At 43.8% G+C, this 18392-nt stretch overlaps 1 protein-coding gene across 1 annotated transcript in view; it reads left to right on the forward strand.

Annotated features, from left to right (window-relative positions):
* The window catches only part of MGAT5 (alpha-1,6-mannosylglycoprotein 6-beta-N-acetylglucosaminyltransferase), a 138604-nt gene that overhangs the window by 104916 nt on the left and 15296 nt on the right, over positions 1-18392 (forward strand). Inside the window, exons 10-11 of the mRNA XM_056536619.1 lie at positions 3918-4051; positions 14597-14730. Coding sequence (XP_056392594.1) covers positions 3918-4051; positions 14597-14730 — 268 coding nt within the window. The remainder of the gene's footprint in view (positions 1-3917; positions 4052-14596; positions 14731-18392) is intronic.

Raw genomic sequence — 18392 nt, forward strand, 5'->3', positions numbered from 1 at the left:
GAGGAAGTTGTGTAGTTCTTTCCATTCTGACCACAGTGCTCTCTGCTGACACCTCTGTCCATGTCAAAAACTGTTCAGAGCAGGATAGGATTGCTATGGGGATTTGCTCCTATTCTGGACCGTTCCTGACATGGACATAGGTGTCAGCAGAGAGCACTGTGGTCAGACAGAAAAGAACTCAATTTCCTCTGTAGTATACAACAGCTGGTAAGTACTGGAAGGGTTAAGATTTTTTAATAGAAGTAATTTACAAATCTGTCTGAAACCAGTTGATTTATAAAAAAAAAAAATAAAAAAATAAAAAAGTTTTGTACTGCAGTACCCCTTTAACAAGGCGAAGCTCTGTATGTTTTGTAGTGGGTGCGTCAGGTTTTGTGGCTCAGAGTAGCCCACTCCCATCCAAGGGGATGGTGCCAAGCTGCCAAACATACAGAGCTGATTTGTGCTATCAACAGCTCCCCTCTTGTCCACAGGCTGTGTGTGGTATTGCAGCTCAGTTCCATTAAAGTGAATGGAGCCAAAGTGAAGAAGCTGCGGCATCTATGCTACAGACAGGTCATTACTTATTAGTGCTATAAAGAATTCCATTCATTTAGTTGCTACAACTTTCTTACGTAGTTTCTTACGTATTTTCAATTCTTAACCATTTAAAGGGGTTATCCAGGAAAAAACTTTATTTTATATATATAAATATATATATATATATATATATATATATATATATAAACTGTCTACAGATTTGTAAATTTCTTCTATTAAAAAAAATATTAATCCTTTTAGTACTTATGAGCTGCTGAAGTTGAGTTGTTCTTTTCTGTCTAAGTGCTCTCTGATGACACCTGTCTCGGGAACTGTCCAGAGTAGCAGCAAATCCCCATAGAAAACCTCTCCTACTCTGTGCAGTTCCCGAGACAGACAGAGGTGTCAGCAGAGAGCACTGTTGTCGGACAGAAAAGAACAACTCCACTTCAGCAGCTGATAATTATTGGAAGGATTAAGATTTTTTAATAGAAGTCATTTACAAAGCTGTTTTACTTTCTGGAGCCAGTTGAGAAATATTTATAAGTTTTTTTTTTCCTGGAATACCCCTTTAAGAGATTGCTTGCTGAGGACCCACCTGTTCACATTCGGTAGTGGCAAACCTGTACATTTGTGTGCCATCTAGACCAGTGGTCCCCAAACTGTGGCCCTCCAGATGTTGCAAAACTACAACTCCCAGCATGCCTGGACAGCCAACGGCTGTCCAGGCATGCTGGGAGTTGTAGTTTTGCAACATCTGGAGGGCCACAGTTTGGGGACCACTGATCTAGACAATGCTCTGTGAGCTAAATACATCTCTTGTGCAGTTTGCTACAATGTAGCAGTCTGGAGTCCAGCGTGTTGTCCAGACTGGATAGGTATGTACAGGGTTTGCGGAGACACTGCAGAGGTGGCTGTAGATATAGAGGAAGTCATTTGTGGGCCCTTTATCTCTGTATAAATAAGGTTATAAGTCCGTTTCCATTCCATCATTCACCTGCAAATCCTCCGTTTCCTTTTAATGCCAGCTTGGATCTTGGTGTGATGTGAGATGTGGGCGCTGATCCAGGGACCCGCACAGTCAGCCTCTTCTGCCGCACTTGTCCTCTGACAGCTCTGTCTACTCAGTCATAAGCCATTTCCATCCAACGCTTCATGACGGGGCTTATAAAAATCCAGTGTTATAACACTTAAAGGCACCCTCCCTCTAACGCAGTGTTTTCCAACCAGGGAGGCCTCCAGCTGTTGCAAAACTACAACTCCCAGTATGCCCGGACAGCCAGCGGCTGTCCGGGCATGCTGGGTGTTGTAGTTTTGCAACAGCTGGAGGCACTCTGGTTGGGAAGCTCTGCTCTAGTGATTGGGTTCTTATGGTGTTGTTCCCATTAAAGGGGTACTCCGCCCCTAGACATCTTATCCCCTATCCAAAGGATAGGGGATAAGATGTCAGATCGCCGCGGTCCCGCTGCTGGGGAGCCCCGGGATCGCCGCTACGGCACCGCGCTATCATTACTGCACAGAGCGAGTTCGCTCTGTGCGTAATGACGGGCGATACAGGGGACGGAGCCGTGTGATATCATGGCTCCGCCCCTCGTGACATCACGGCCCGTCCCCTTAATGCAAGTCTATGGCAGGGGGCGTGACGACCGCCGCGCCCCCTCCTATAGACTTGTATTGAAAGGGGCGGGCCGTGACATCACGAGGGGCGGGGCCGTGACTTAACGGTGCTCCGGCCCCTGTATTGCCCGTCATTATGTGCAGAGCAAACTCGCTCTGTGCTGTAATGATTGCGCAGTGCCGCAGCGGGGATCCCGGGGCTCCCCAGCAGCGAGACCGCGGCGATCTGACATCTTGTCCCCTATCCTTTGGATAGGGGATAAGATGTCTAGGGGTGGAGTACCCAAGGGGTACTCCAGTGGAAAACGTATTTTTTTTTTTTTTTTTTTTTAAATCAGCTGGTGCCAGAAAGTTAAACAGATTTGTAAATTACTTCTATTTAAAAATCTTAATCCTTTCAGTACTTATTAGCAGCTGTATAGTACAGAGGAAATTCTTTTCTTTTTTAATTTATTTTTTATCTTGTCCAGTGCTCTCTGCTGACACCTCGGTCCGTGTCAGGAAATGTTCAGAGATAGCATAGGTTTGCAATGGGGATTTTCTCCTGCTTTGGAAAGATCCTGATACGGGCAACAGGTGTCAGCAGAGAGCACTGTGGACAAGACAAAAAAAAGAAATTTAAAAAGAAAAGAATTTCCTCTGTAGCATACAGCTGCTAATAAGTACTGGAAGGGTAAAGTTTTTTGTTTTTATTTTGTTTTTTTTTTTGTTTTTTTTAATTGAAGTAATTTACAAATCTGTTTAACTTTCTGGCACCAGTTGATTTAAATAATAATAATAATAATAATAATAATAATAATAATAATAATAATAATAATAATAATAATTTTTAATTAAGTTTTCCACCAGAGTACCCCTTTAAGTATCCTGCATTTGTCATTTTACCCAATCATCAGATTTTGCCATATATAATGCTCGGCAATGATTTATTTATGGTAAAATCTTCATCCTCTTTACCCCTGGGAGATGTCCCAGTCTGCAGGAATGGTGAGGATATGGAGCTATACTTACCTAGTCCCGCTGCTTCAGCCATAGTGATGCCCCCTCCGCGTGATTGATGGCCTGCATCATCGCTCTGCTCCCTAAGCAGACTGAGCGGAGAGTCAGCCTGTCAATCATGCCGTGGGGGCGTCACTATGGCTGGAGCAGCGGGACTAGATAAGTATAGCTCCCCGCCCAGGGGACTACTTATGGGGCTGGCAGGGGAAACTTACTAACTTCATATCCTCGCCATCTCTTGGTGGTGGTCAGGATGAAGATTTTACCATATATAACGAGTTGCCAAGCATTATTTATGGGAAAATCTGATGTTTGTTTCCCTTTTAAATGGGCGCCGTCATTAAAACTAATTTTTGATATTGCTCCCCTTATGGTAAATAAAAAAATCTTTCTAATGTACTTTGTTTAAAAAATATATATATATATATATATAAATTAAGTTTTATTTGTGTTTAAAAAAGCTGCCACTAGATGTCTCCCTACTAGTCCAGAGCACATTACCCCTCCATATCTTGCACAGACTTAGGACTCTTGCTGGCCTGGCAGAAGTCCAAAACCAGGAAATGCAGTCTGGAGTGCTGAGGTGGGTGTGTGCAGCCTTAGCCAATCATAGCTCATCTCACACTGAACTGCTCTGGGCTGTGTTTAGCAGAGTGAGGGAGGAAGGTCTATAGAAGATAACGGTTCCACCAGTCTCTAGTAAAGAGAATTGTTAGAGTTAACAATGGCGAATGTATTAGATTAGATACAATTAGGAACCTTTTTTTTCTTGTATTCCTTAGATGTATGCTGCGAGTCCTGGACTCATTTGGTACAGAACCAGAGTTTAATCACGCCCACTATGCCCAGTCCAAAGGGCACAAAACTCCCTGGGGAAAGTGGAATCTGAACCCTCAGCAGTTTTACACCATGTTCCGTAAGTCTTCTTGTTTTGTTCTATAGATCTAGCTGTCTAGATAAAATAACATGACCTGAAATCAATTAGGAAAATCTGATTAATAAAGTCAATGAAAAGGTTTCTCTGCTTACATCGCATTTTCATCACCGTGTTTGCGTCTGTTCATGGGATTCTATACATGACAATCATAGAATTCCATATACAGACGTATCCATTGACTTGTTTCGCCAAATCGTGTCCAACACACGAATCTGGTAGCGTTCTTTGCCAGGTGGAAAAATTGTGGTTGACCCTGATTTTTTTATTTTATTTTTAACCTCTAATCAAAAACGGATTAATTCGTATTTGATTTAATTAACCCCTTAAGGACGCAGCCCATTTGGGCCTTAAGGACGCAGACAATTTTATTTTTACGTTTTCATTTTTTTCCCTCCGCGCCTTCAAAATATCATGACTCTTATATTTTCATCCACAGACTAGTATAAGGGCTTGCTTTTTGCGCAACTAGTTCTGTTGTAATGACATCACTCACTTTACCATAAAATGTATGGCGCAACCAAAAAAATACTATTTGTGTGGTGAAATTAAAAAGAAAACCGCAATTTTGCTAATTTTGGAAGGTCTCGTTTTCACGCCGTACAATTTATGGTAAAAATGATATATTCTTTGGGTCAATACGATTAAAATGATACCCATGATAACATACTTTTCTATTACTGTTGCGCTTAAAATAAAAAATCACAAACTTTTTAACCAAATTAGTACGTTTAAGATCCCTCTATTATGAAGACCTATAACTTTTCCATTTTTCTGTATAAGCGGCGGTATGAGGCTCATTTTTTTGCGCCATAATCTGAAGTTTTTATTTATACCATATTTGCTTATATAAAACTTTAAATACATTTTTTATACATTTTTTTGGGAATAAAATGTTATAAAAAAGCAGCTATTTTGGACTTTTTTTTTTACTTTCACGCCGTTCACAGTATGATATCATTAACATTTTATTTCAATAGTTCAGATATTTACGCACACGGCAATAACAAATATGTCTATAAAATATTTTGTTTTACACTTTTTGTGGGTGAAATAGGGAAAATGGGACAATTTACGTTTTTAGATGCCGCGATCAAAGTTGATTGCGGCATCTAAAAGCGGTTAACTCCGTTCCCGGCTAGCTCAGGGGGCTGATTGGCACTGCCATGGCATCCCAGTCAGCTAAGAGGACGGGGTAGGTGTCTTACCTTTTTACCAGCCATCTGATCGGTTCTCCAGGCTTTGTCAGCTATGCCAGGCTGAAGCAATGGAGCACCGATAACACTGATCAATGCTCTCCTATGGAGAATCATTGATAAGTGTATGCAACCTAAAGGTTGCATGGTGTAGTCCCCTATGGAGACTAAAATAAAAAGCGTAAAAAAATAAATAAAAAGCCCTTTCTTAATAAAAGTTTATATCATCCCCCTTTTCCCATTTTTCAAATAAAAAATAAATAAAACCTAAACATGTGTGGTATTGTCGCGTGCGTAAATGTCTGAACTATGAAAATAAAATTTTAATTAAACCGCACAGTCAAAGGTGCAAGTGTAAAAATAAAAAAAATTCCAGAAATGCATATTTTTGGTCACTTCATATACTAGAAAAATAATTAATAGAACGCTATCAAAAGGTGCCATCAAAATTATGGGCCCGATAAAAACTTCAGGCGCAAAAAATGAGCCATCATCCCTGTATATGGAGAAAAAAAGATTGGGATCAGAAGATGACATTTTAACCCCTTAAGGACCAAGCCCATTTTCACCTTAAGGACCAGGCCAATTTTATTTTTGCATTTTCGTTTTTTCCTCCTCGCCTTCTAAAATCCATAACTCTTTCATATTTCCATCTATAGACCCCATATAAGGGCTTGTTTTTTGTGTCAAGAATTGTACTTTGTGTAAGGAAACCTCATTTTACAATAAAATGTACGGTGAACCCAAAAAAATATTTTTTTAGGGACTAAATTTAAATGAAAACCACAATTTTGCACATTTTGGAGAGTTTCGTTTTCACACTGTACACTTTACAGTAAAAATGACATGTGTTCTTTATTCTGTGGGTCAATACGATTAAAATGATACCCATGGCTGGATACTTTTATATTTTTGTACCGCTTAAAAATAATATAAATCTTTTTGTACAAAATCAGTTATCTAAAATCGCCCTATTTTGACCACCTATAACTTTCATTTTTCTGTATATAGGGCGGTATGAGGGCTCATTTTTTTTCCTGCCGTCATCTGAACTTTTTATCGATGCCACATTTGCATATATAAAGCTTTTATATCATTTTTTATTAAAAAAATGTTTTAATAAAATGTGACAAAAAGCAGCATTTTTGAACTTTTTAAAGTTTTTTACATTTACGCCATTCACCGTACGGGATCATTATTATTATATTTCGATAGTTCGGACATTTATGTACGCGGCAATACCAAATATGTTTATAAAAAAAAAAAAAATGTTACGCTTTTTGGGGGTAAAATGGGAAGAATGGACTATTTTTATTTGTATTGGAGGAGGGGATTTTTATTTTACATGTGAGCCATGTGATGCACGCGGGGGTGGGTGGGTTAAACGTGATTGCGGTGCGGGCGCACTTAAAGCCCCAAATAAAAACATGACAGGACCCGGATGTATGTACCAAGCCCTCCTCACTACAGTCACATGGGAGAACGGAGCTAGAGAGGAGAATGTGACCCAGGGAAGGGGGGACAGTACTGTCCCCTGCAGCATGGCACCGCCGGAGCATCCTATAGTAGAAGCCTGGAGGCCATGAGGTCTGGCCCTGCACAGCCACATGTAATGACGGCTGAGGAGCTGGACCTAGAAAGGAAGGGGGGGGCCCAAGGATAAGCATAAGGGATAAAAAAAAAGCGGGGGGGGGGGGGGGGAGTAGGGGATGTAACTTATACTCACCCACAGGCTCTATCTTTAGTCTTCAGCCAGCTTATGGCCACACTGCATCACGCCAAGCTGCCGCCAGGCGCTGGTGGTTGGCAAAAAGGGGTTGACTGGCCATACTCTTATGCACCGTGCGCCTTAGACGCATTTAGGGATAATCAAGTAGCACCATGCTACTGTCGCCCCATCTAAAAACAAGAAAAGAAAGGGAGAAAAAAAAACTAAATACAGGCCCTTACTAGAAAATAATAAAAATGACCAGGTCTGGAGAGCTCTGTGTCTGCCTCCTACTAACACTAAGCTAAAACTGATTAGCTCTGTGCCTGTGGGCGGGTATATCCTGCTGGGAGGAGCCGAGTGTCAGTCTCCTTGTGGACAGCAGCATAATACCCATGGTCTCTGTGTTCCCCAATGAGGCGACTGAGAAAAAAGCCGTACCCGCAGTGACATTGAATGTAATATATTTGGCCAGTATTATAAATTTAGCGGGTAACACTCTGCTTTGTTATTCGATACGAAAAAAAAAAAAAAACCCTAATCCTCCGGGATCCGTCCCTGATTCTTTTTACTGCCTTTGATACATTAATTTTAATGAAGTCCTGTAGGTTTCAATTTGACGCCGAAAACATCAGCTAAGTGACTACAAATTGCTTATTGATCGCATCCGCTCGTTTTATTTTTTTTTTTTTATAGATTTGTCCTAACTTTATCTAGACGTCAGACAGTTCAGCGACGACTGGAGGCTCAGTCTCCTCACTAAGGTGCTAGAAAGGGCTCTTGTGTTGTCAGGAGGGGTGAGCTGGACCGGACATGAGGAATTTCAAATAAAAATCCTGATCTGTTGTGTTTAGATGCTCTTTTCTGTAAAATTGATTCATAGCGGATTTCGGGGGGAGGGTATGGATGGAAGCGCACTGCGTCTTGGTCGGTTTTGCAGTTTCCGTTACGGTACATTTCATTTTGCTTTATTTAAAAACGTGTTATGTATGGTAAATTAAAGTATACGTTGCAATAAAAAAATTATAATAATTTATCATGTAAGGGTGCATTCACATGTAGGATTTTTGGGATCCAGCAGCCAGATACGGCGGGAAAATTTCAAAACCACCTCCTGCCAAATCCATGCCATATCCCATGGATCCCATGGAGTCAGCTAGTTTCTCCGGTTGGCTCTTTTCCCACCGTATCTGTTTTCTTTAACCAAATGGAAAACCATGGTCTGCTGCGCTTTTCAGTCCTGCTCAAAGACCAGATACGGTCGGAAAATTAGCAAGTGGGAGACACTCATGCCTCTGGACAACTTATTGAAATCAATGGGTACGGCAGGAGGCAATTTTGAAATTTCATTAAAGGAAATATGTCACCAAAATTTCTGGGAAAACATTCCAACAGACAGCGGGGTGCCGGCAGAATGTGCAGTCATTAGGGCTCTGACTAGCTGACTCTGACTTGCTCGGAAATGAAGCGGGGAAGGCAATGCATTTCAGGTGGATTCCACAGAAAGAATTGCCAAAAGCTAATGCTTATTCTTTCTGCGGAGGCTGGAGTCTGGATTACTGAAGCAGAGGTTTCCGCCACGGAATTTCCGCCGTGTGCACAGTGCAGCAGAATGTCACTGAAAACAATGGGACTCTGCTGCAATAGATTTTCTGAGCTAAATTTTTCCGTTGGATTCCACTCGCAAAAATTCTGCCATGTAAATGAGGCCTCTGGGTGCATCATCTAGCATAAGGGGATTAAAGGAAATCTGTCACCAATGTCACCTGCACTAACCTGTCGGTACCGACAGGTTGTGCAGGTGACACTGATGACAACAGTACTTGCCTTGTCCCGTCCCGTTCCGTGATGGGGATCTCCGGTAATCTTCTCCGTTAATCTTCAGCTCTGGCCCGGCTTGGGGCATGGGCGGAGCTTAGTGATGTCACTGTTGCTGCTCCCTGCTGGGTCCTGCTGCTAGAGAACAGCAACGGTGACGTCAGTAAGCTCCGCCCGTGCCCCTAGCCGGGTGCCCCGAGCCAATGGACAAGATTACTGGAGATCCCCGCCACGGAATGGGACAAGGTAAGTACTATTGTCATCAGTGTCACCTGCACTACCTTTCGGTACCAACAGGTTAGTACAGGTGACAGATTTCCTTTAATCCACTTATGCTAGATGATGCGCCCAGAGGTCTCATTTACATGGCGGAATTTTTGAAAAATTTTGCTCATAAAATCTGTTGCAGCAGAGTCCTATTGTTTTCAGTGACATTCTGCTGCACTGTGCACACGGCGGAAATTCCGTGGCGGAAAGCTCACCTTCAGTAATTCAGACTCCAGCCTCCGCAGAAAGAATAAGCATTAGCTTTTGGCAATTCTTTTTGTGGAATCCGGATGCCTTCCCCGCCGCATTTCTGAGCGATCCTAGTGACGGCACATTCTGCCGGCACCCGCTTTCTGTTGGAATGTTTTCCTAGAAATTTTCCGCCGTTTGAGCAAATACCTGAAGACATATTTTATTACTTGGCATACAGCAACAACATTCCCACTTCCTACACCACCACCTAGGAAGTGGAGTCTACCTGAGCAGTTTTTTGCGCAAAATTTTATTTGCAAGAAATGTATCCGTTCTCTCTAAGCCACACCCCCCCCCCAAGTGCATAAAGGAGAGAGTGAATAGAAACTGCAAAAATGCCAAAACAATCTCTTAAATAAGGCACTCAGCCTTCCAAGCCCGAAAACCACACAAAAGATGCCAAAAAATTGTGCAAAAGCAATGAGAACTGCACCTCCCTGTTTCCTGATTGCGGTGTTGGCCAACCAGGGTGCCTCCAGCTGTTGCAAAACTACAACTCCCAGCATGCCTGGACAGCCTTCGGCTGTCCAGGCATGCTGGGAGTTGTAGTTTTGCAACAGCTGGAGGCACCCTGGTTGGGAAACGCTGCTTATTGCATTATAAATCAGATATTTTTATTGTGCTATTAAGCACTTTAGGGGGAGATTTATCAAAACCTGTGCAGAGGAAAAGGGGACCAGTTGCCCATAGCAACCAATCAGATCGCTTTTTTTTATTTTTCGGAGGCCTTTTTAAAAATGAAACAAGCTAAATGATTGGTTGCTATGGGCAGGTTTTGATAAATTTCTTCGTCTTCTTTTTCTTTTTTGAATAAATGAACACCCTTTGAGCAGTTTGATCCTCTCCCTATACACATATATATAATGTGTGTGTATGTATATGTGTATATATTTTATACACACACACATGGCCGTAAATGTTGGCACCCCTGAAATTTTTCGAGAAAATGAAGTATTTCTCACAGAAAAGGATTGCAGTAACACATATTTTGCTATACACATGTTTATTCCCTTTGTGTGTATTGGAACTAAACCAAAAAAGGGAAGAAGAAAAGCAAATTGGACATAACGTCGCCAAACTCCAAAAATGGTCTGGACAAAATTATTGGCACCCTTTCAAAATTGTGGAAAAATAAGATTGTTTCAAGCATGTGATGCTCCTTTATACTCACCTGGGGCAAGTAACAGGTGTGGACAATATAAAAATCACACCTGAAAGCAGAGAATAAGGAGAGAAGTTCACTTAGTCTTTGCATTGTGTGTCTGTGTGTGCCACACTAAGCATGGACAACAGAAAGAGGAGAAGAGAACTGTCTGAGGACTTGAGAACCAAAATTGTGGAAAAAAATATCAACAATCTCAAGGTTACAAGTCCATCTCCAGAGATCAAGATTTGCCTTTGTACACAGTGCGCAACATTAACAAGAAGTTTGCAACCCATGGCACTGTAGCTAATCTCCTTTGGCATTGACGGGAGAGAAAAATTGATGAAAGGTGTCAACGCAGGATAGTTCGGATGATGGATAAGCAGCCCCAAACAAGTTCCAAAGATATTCAAGCTGTCCTGCAGGCTCAGGGAGCATCAGTGTCAGCGCGAACTGTCGACATTTAAATGAAATGAAACGCTATGGCACAGACATAAAAAAGCAAGACTACATTTTACCAAAATCCTTCTAGGAAAACGTCTTGTGGACAGATGAGACCAAGATAGAGCTTTTTGGTAAAGCACATCATTCTACGGTTTACTGAAAACGGAATGAGGCCTACAAAGAAAAGAACACAGTACCTACAGTGAAATATGGTAGAGGTCAATGATGTTTTGGGTTGTTTTGCTGCCTCTGGCACTGGGTGCCTTGAATGTGTGCAAAGCATCATGAAATCTGAGGATTACTAACGGATTTTGGGTCGCACTGTACAGCCCAGTGTCAGAAAGCTGGGTTTGCATCCGAGATCTTGGGTCTTCCAGCAGGACAATGACCCCAAACATACATCAAAAAGCACCAGAAATGGATGACAACAAAGCGCTGGAGAGTTCTGAAGTGTCAGCAATGAGTCCAGATCTAAATCCCATTGAACACCTGTGGAGAGATCTTAAAATTGCTGTTGGGAAAAGGCGCCTTCCAATAAGAGAGACCGGGAGCAGTTTGTAAAGGAAGAGTGGTCCAACATTCCGGCTGAGAGGTGTAAGAAGCTTTATTGATGGTTATAGGAAGCCACTGATTTCAGTTATTTTTTCCAAAGGGTGTGCAACCAAATATTAAGGTAAGGGTGCCAATAATTTTGTCCAGCCCATTTTTGGAGTTTGGTGACATTATGTCCAATTTGCTTTTTTTCCTCCCTTTTTTGGTTTAGTTCCAATACAGACAAAGGGAATAAACATGTGTTACTGCAATCCTTTTCTGTGAGGAATACTTCATTTTCTTGAAAAATTTCAGGGGTGCCAACACTTACGGCCATGACTGTATGTATATGTATATATATGTGTATATATATATATATATATATGTGTATATATATATATATATATATATATATATATATATATATATTATAAATAATATTCCACTAGTTCTTCTAATTGGTTCTTTTCCGTCATTGTACAAACCTTGAATTTTTTTCTTTTCTTTTGGCCTTTGTAGATATTGTTGTTTTGTCTCCAGCTGTCAGAAGATTTTTTTTATATATTCTGTTTTTATAGAAATGATCTGGACAGGTAGATGGAGAAATGTTATTAATATTCTGCAGCGCTCCAGACGAGACTCGTATGCTCTCTGTCCAGTGATTCATGTTCCTGAAAACTTGTTAAAGTACAATTTACCCTTGAAATTTATATTCCCCGTCCTGTTGAGGTCACAGGAAACCTGCCTGGAGCGCTGACAGCCGAAAATTAATACCAACTGACAATTGAAAGAATATTTCTCTCGTTTTATCATAAAAGTGAGAATATAATTTCCTCTTTTTGACCTTCCCGAACACAAATAACCACAACCGCAGAGAGGAGCCGAGTCTTCAGATGTTTTGTTGTTTTTGCGATGAGAATGTTGGGGGACGTTGTGCACAAATTAGTAAATAGCAAAATAGACTTTTATTATCTGCCATTAAACAGATGCACTTGAAGGGAAAACCAGGGTTAAAAACTGAAGTTTCCTTTTGCATATTCATTAGGGTCTTATAGGTAACGATACTGCTGTGACTACTGGAGGATAAAGAAAGGGGGGGGTATTGCTTTGATTAATATTGGGGTGCACATCATGGCTGCTGGAGAATTTTACTAGGGAGGATGGTGATAATGCTGTGACTTGACAGATTGGGAGTTCTGGGACTTCTGGTGAGGGAAACTGGGAGATGGAGCTGTGACTCCTGGTGTGAACGACTGTATGACAGCACTGGAACCCATTGTAGAAGGACTGGGAGACACACTGTTAGGCGGCAGGGGGAGGGGCAAACCGGGCGCTCCCGTACCCCAGCCAGATCAGCCCGTAAGTCCATTTACTTTAATGAGCCGCCCGTAGCCGACCGGAGTCAAACGGTGACTCCGGTCGGCTCAGTTTTGACCCGTATGCAGTTTCCTGACCGGACCTCAAACCGTAGTATACTACGGTTTTAGGTCTGGTCCAAAACCGCATACGGGTCAAAACTGAGCTGACCGGAGGCACCGTTTGACTCCGGTCGGCTACGGGCGGCTCATTAAAGTAAATGGACTTACGGGCTGATCTGGCTGGGGTACGGGAGCGCCCGGTTTGCCCCTCCCCCGCCCATATGTACAAAACGAGATGTGAATTCAGCACTTCTGGTGGAAAAGACTGGGAGACGGCGCTGTTATTTCTGGTGGGAGGGACTGGGAGACGGCACTGTGGCTCCTGGTGGAAGGACTGGGAGACGGCGCTGTGGCTCCTGGTGGAAGGACTGGGAGACTGCACTGTGGCGCCTGGCGGGAGGGACTGGAAGACGGCGCTGCGGCGCCTGGCGGGAGGGACTGGGAGACGGCTTTGCGGCGTCTGGCGGGAGGGACTGGGAGACGGCGCCCCGCGGCGCCTGGTGGGAGGGACTGGGAGATGGCGCTTTGGCGCCTGGCGGGAGGTACTGGGAGGCGGCGCTGTTGCGTCTGGTGGGAGGGACTGGGAGGAGGCGCTGTTGCGCCTGGTGGGAGGGACTGGGAGGAGGCGCTGTTGCGCCTGGTGGGAGGGACTGGGAGGAGGCGCTGTTGCGCCTGGTGGGAGGGACTGGGAGGAGGCGCTGTTGCGCCTGGTGGGAGGGACTGGGAGGAGGCGCTGTTGCTCCTGGTGGAAGAGACTGGGAGGAGGCGCTGTTGCTCCTGGTGGAAGAGACTGGGAGGAGGCGCTGTTGCTCCTGGTGGGAGGGACTGGGAGGAGGCGCTGTTGCTCCTGGTGGGAGGGACTGGGAGGAGGCGCTGTTGCGCCTGGTGGGAGGGACTGGGAGGAGGCGCTGTTGCGCCTGGTGGGAGGGACTGGGAGGAGGCGCTGTTGCGCCTGGTGGGAGGGACTGGGAGGAGGCGCTGTTGCTCCTGGTGGAAGGGACTGGGAGGAGGCGCTGTTGCTCCTGGTGGAAGAGACTGGGAGGAGGCGCTGTTGCTCCTGGTGGAAGGGACTGGGAGGAGGCGCTGCGGCGCCTGGTGGGAGGGACTGGGAGACTGCACCTGAACCCGTAATGGGGAGGCACTGGGAGATGGCGCTGTGACTTCTGTTGGAGATTGAGGGGGGGGGGCGGGTTACTGTGCTGTTACTTATTGGGGTTAGAGTAGAAAATAGTGCTGCGACAGACAGTTTGGGGGCAGTGTGAGGGGCATTACCATAGACATGGGTTTTATTATTTTATGGTGTTTAGCACCAATATGTTCCACAGCACTGTACAGAGATGGTGTTGCCCAATACGTTTGATATTGATACCGACACCATCCTTCCAACACCTACCTCACATTGAGATGTTCACGCTGCTGTATGTAGATAAAATCTGTGCTGTGTATTGCAGTTAAGTCATTTAATACTTGACAAGATGTACTCCTGTTTTCTATAGAGCAGTGTTTCCCAACCAGTGTGCCTCCAGCTGTTGCAAAACTACAACCCCCAGCATGCCCGGACAGCCTTCGGCTGTCCGGGCATGCCGGGGGTTATAGTTTTGCAACAGCTGGAGGCACACTGGTTGGGAAACACTGCTATAGAGTCAGAATAGCATTCAAAGGTAAGTGAAATGCTGCAGGATTTTCTGCGTGGTTCCCTATAAAGCAGCTGATATTCAGTGCACTGTCTCTTGTGTCCCCCGGGTACAGCTCACACACCTGATAACAGCTTCCTGGGGTTCGTGGTGGAGCAGCATCTCAACGCCAGCGACATCAGACACATGAATGACATCAAACGCCAGAACCAGTCGCTCGTGTACGGGAAAGTGGACAATTTCTGGAAGGTATGTGGAGCGTTATTTTCCTTCAGTTCATCTGTTCTTATGGCTTTGCAGAGGTGGATAATGGAGCGAGCCTGTGTTTAACATGTGGCTGCCATGTTTGTGCAACAGGGTGGACGCTGTTCTAGGCTCTGTCTGGTTAATGGAACTGTATACACACCACGTGGAGGTCTACTGATGTGAACAGGGCCTTAGTCACGCAGTAGTGTTGAGGATATAGAAATCTATCCTATCATATCATATATACGGTATATTAGAATCTCCCAATAGCGGACACTCGCGTAGAAAAAAAAAAGTGTCGGCTATTGAGAGACGTCCTATTTGGGGGGGGGGGGGGAAAGGCTCAAAAATCTTTCTAAATGACCGAATACTGTTCTGTGCTCACTCCAGAGTGTAATTACCTATAAAACACAATAAAAAGCAATATTACAGTGGAATCTCCCAGTGCAGTTTAATCTCCCCTTATCACCCCCTGTACCATTTCATCCCCCCCCCCCCCCCGGTGCCATTTTATTCCCCTTCTTGATCCCTCCAATGCCAGTTCATTCCTCCCCCATTGAACTCCCTGTACCACTTCATTCCCCCTTTATACTATGTGCCACTTTATTACCCCTGTGCCAAATCATCCCCCCCCCCCTTACCCTCTGTGCCACTTCATTTCTCCTTGCCCCCCCCACCCCTGTTCTATTTCATTTCCCCTTTATTTGCCTCTGTAAATTAATCATCCCCTTTTTTTTTTTTCAAGCACCCCCTATGCAATTTAATTCCCCCCCCTCCCTTTAACCCCGTTCCATTCCCCTGCCCAGTGCCATTTATCCCCCCTTTATATCATGCACCACTTTATTCCCCTTGTGCCAAATTACCCCCTGTGCCACTTCATTTCCCCTTGACACCCCCCCACCCTGTGCTATTTCATTTTCCCTTTATTTCCCTCTGCAAATTCATCATCCACCTCTTTTTTTTTAAAGCACCCCCTGTGCAATTTCATTCCTCCCCCCTTTAACCCCTTGCCATTCTCTCCCCAGTGCCATTTTATTCCCCATTTTAGGAGCCTTACTGGGGTTTTGGCTGCCATATGTACAAGAAAGGGCCAGCACATAAGCCTGGTTGTCCCTGAATGGGTGTGCTTTGTCCCCTTTTGGGTTTGTCCACGTCCGCTATTGTTGAGTGTCCCCTATTTGGGGGGTGAAAATACATTAAAGGAGTACTCCGGCGAAAAATAACTTATCCCCTATAGGGGATAAGTAGCTGACCGTGGGGGGGGTCCGCCGCGATCACCAGGACGGAACCCTGGTGCATTTAGTGAGGAGTGCGTGTCGTCTACCGGTAGACTGCACTCGCTCCATTCATCTCTGTGGGAGTGCCAATGATGCCCGATAGTTGTACTTAAGGTATTTTTGGCGCTCACATAGGAATAAATGGAGCGGGTGCCGGCTGCAGCACACACTCCTCAGCAGAGGAGTCATCAGAGAGCATGTGGTCGTGACAGAAAAGAAATCCAAAAAGAAAAGAATTTCTTCTTTAGTATACAGCCGCTAATAAGTACTGGAAGGATTAAGATTTTTTTTAATAGAAGTAATTTACAAATCTGTTTAACTTTCTGGCATCAGTTGATTAAAAAAACAAAAAAAAAAGTACCCCTTTTAATGGAATCAGCAATTTGGTAATGGAGGAGAAGCCTGTACACAGGGATAGTAACAAACCCCCAATCTGTCTGCGGCCCAGATAGACGTTGGGTCATTAAAGGGGTACTCCGGTGGAAAGCTTATTTATTTATTTATTTTTTAAATCAACTGGTGCCAGAAAGTTAAACAGATTTGTAAATTACCGTACTTCTATTAAAAAATCTTAATCCTTCCAGTACTTATTAGCTGCAGAATACTACAGATGAAATCCTTTTTTTTTTTGTACACAGTGCTCTCTGCTGATATCTCTGTCCATTTTAAGAACTGTCCAGAGTAGGAGAAAATCCCCATAGCAAACATATGCTGCTCTGAACAGTTCCTAAAATGGACAGAGATGTCAGCAGAGAGCACTGTGCTCGTGATGTCAGCAGAGACCACAGTGTTCCAAAAAGAAAATATATTTTCTTTTGTAGTATTCAGCAGCTAATAAGTACTGGAAGGATTAAGATTTTTTTTTTAATAGAAGTAATTTACAAATCTGTTTAACTTTCTGGCACCATTTGATTAAAAAAAAAAAATTTTTTACACCGGAGTACCCCTTTAATGGATTCAGCAATTCGGTAATGGAGGAGAAGCCTGTACACATATAAAGGGGAGTCAACATGTCGTTGTATGAGAGACCGATGTTCCATAACTTGCAGCCAGAGGCGTAACTTATAGCTATTGGGCTCCGTTGCAAAATCTGCAACAGGGCCCCATGTGCCAATAATAATACTGGTCTCCTTGTGGGGCAGATGTGCTTTGGGGCCCCCTTAGGCACCAGGGCCCTGATACGACTGCTACCTCTGCAGCCCCTATAGCTACGCCCTTGCTTGTGGCTCTCCATCTGTTCCAAAACTTAAATTTCCATCATGACCTGACAGCCATTAGTATTCTCAGTAATTGTTCCCATCATGTCCTTTATAGCCTTCAGCTGTCAGGGCTTGATGGGAGTTGTAGTTTTGCCACAACTAGAGGGCCACAGGTTGTGGAACACTATATTAGAGCATACAATGGATGAGGGGATCCATGAGCTTTAGACCATTTCTTAATTCATCCTACATCAGTGTGCCTGCAGATGTTGCAAAACTACAACTCCCAGCATGCCTGGACAGCCTTTGGCTGTCCGGGCATGCTGGGAGTTGCAGTTTTGCAACTGCCGGCGGTGCCCTATTAGGGAAACACTGCCCTGGAGGCTGAAAGGCTTAAAGGGGTATCCCAGGCAAAAACTTTTTTTTATATATATATCAACTGGCTCCGGAAAGTTAAACAGATTTGTAAATTACTTCTATTAAAAAATCTTAATCCTTCCAATAGTTATTAGCTTCTGAAGTTTTCTGTCTAACTGCTCAATGATGATGTCACGTCCCGGGAGCTGTGCATGATGGGAGAATATCCCTTGCATGATGGGAGAATATCCCCATAGGAGCTGGACAGCTCCCGGGACGTGAGTCATCAGAAAGCAGTTAGACAGAAAACAGCAACTCAACTTCAGAAGCTAATAACTATTGGAAGGATTAAGATTTTTTAATAGAAGTAATTTACAAATCTGTTTAACTTTCCGGAGCCAGTTGATATATATAAAAAAGTTTTTGCCTGGAATACCCCTTTAATTTCCACTAATGGGTATTTCCAATTTATGTACATTTTTTAATCATAGTGTAATGAAACAACAGGATAGGGGATAAGTTATAGATCACAGGGGGTCGAAGCGCTGGGGCCCAGGCAGTCTGCTAGAAGGTGGGGTTTCAATCACCCACATGGAGCAGAGTGTGGGGGATGGACACACCCCCTCTTTTTTTATTTATTTTTGATTCAAGAATAATAAGGCCCCATCCCAGATTTTGAGGGCTTCTATAATACTAAAGGGGTTGGGACAGGGGCTACCTCCACATTAAAGGGGTTCTCCACCATAAGGTGATTTTAGTACGTACCTGGCAGACAGTAATGGTCATGCTTAGGAAGGATCTGCGCTTGTCTTGGGGCTAAATGGCTATGTTG

Source organism: Hyla sarda, chromosome 8 (genome assembly GCF_029499605.1).
Source record: "Hyla sarda isolate aHylSar1 chromosome 8, aHylSar1.hap1, whole genome shotgun sequence".
NCBI classification, from domain to species: Eukaryota; Metazoa; Chordata; class Amphibia; order Anura; family Hylidae; genus Hyla; species Hyla sarda.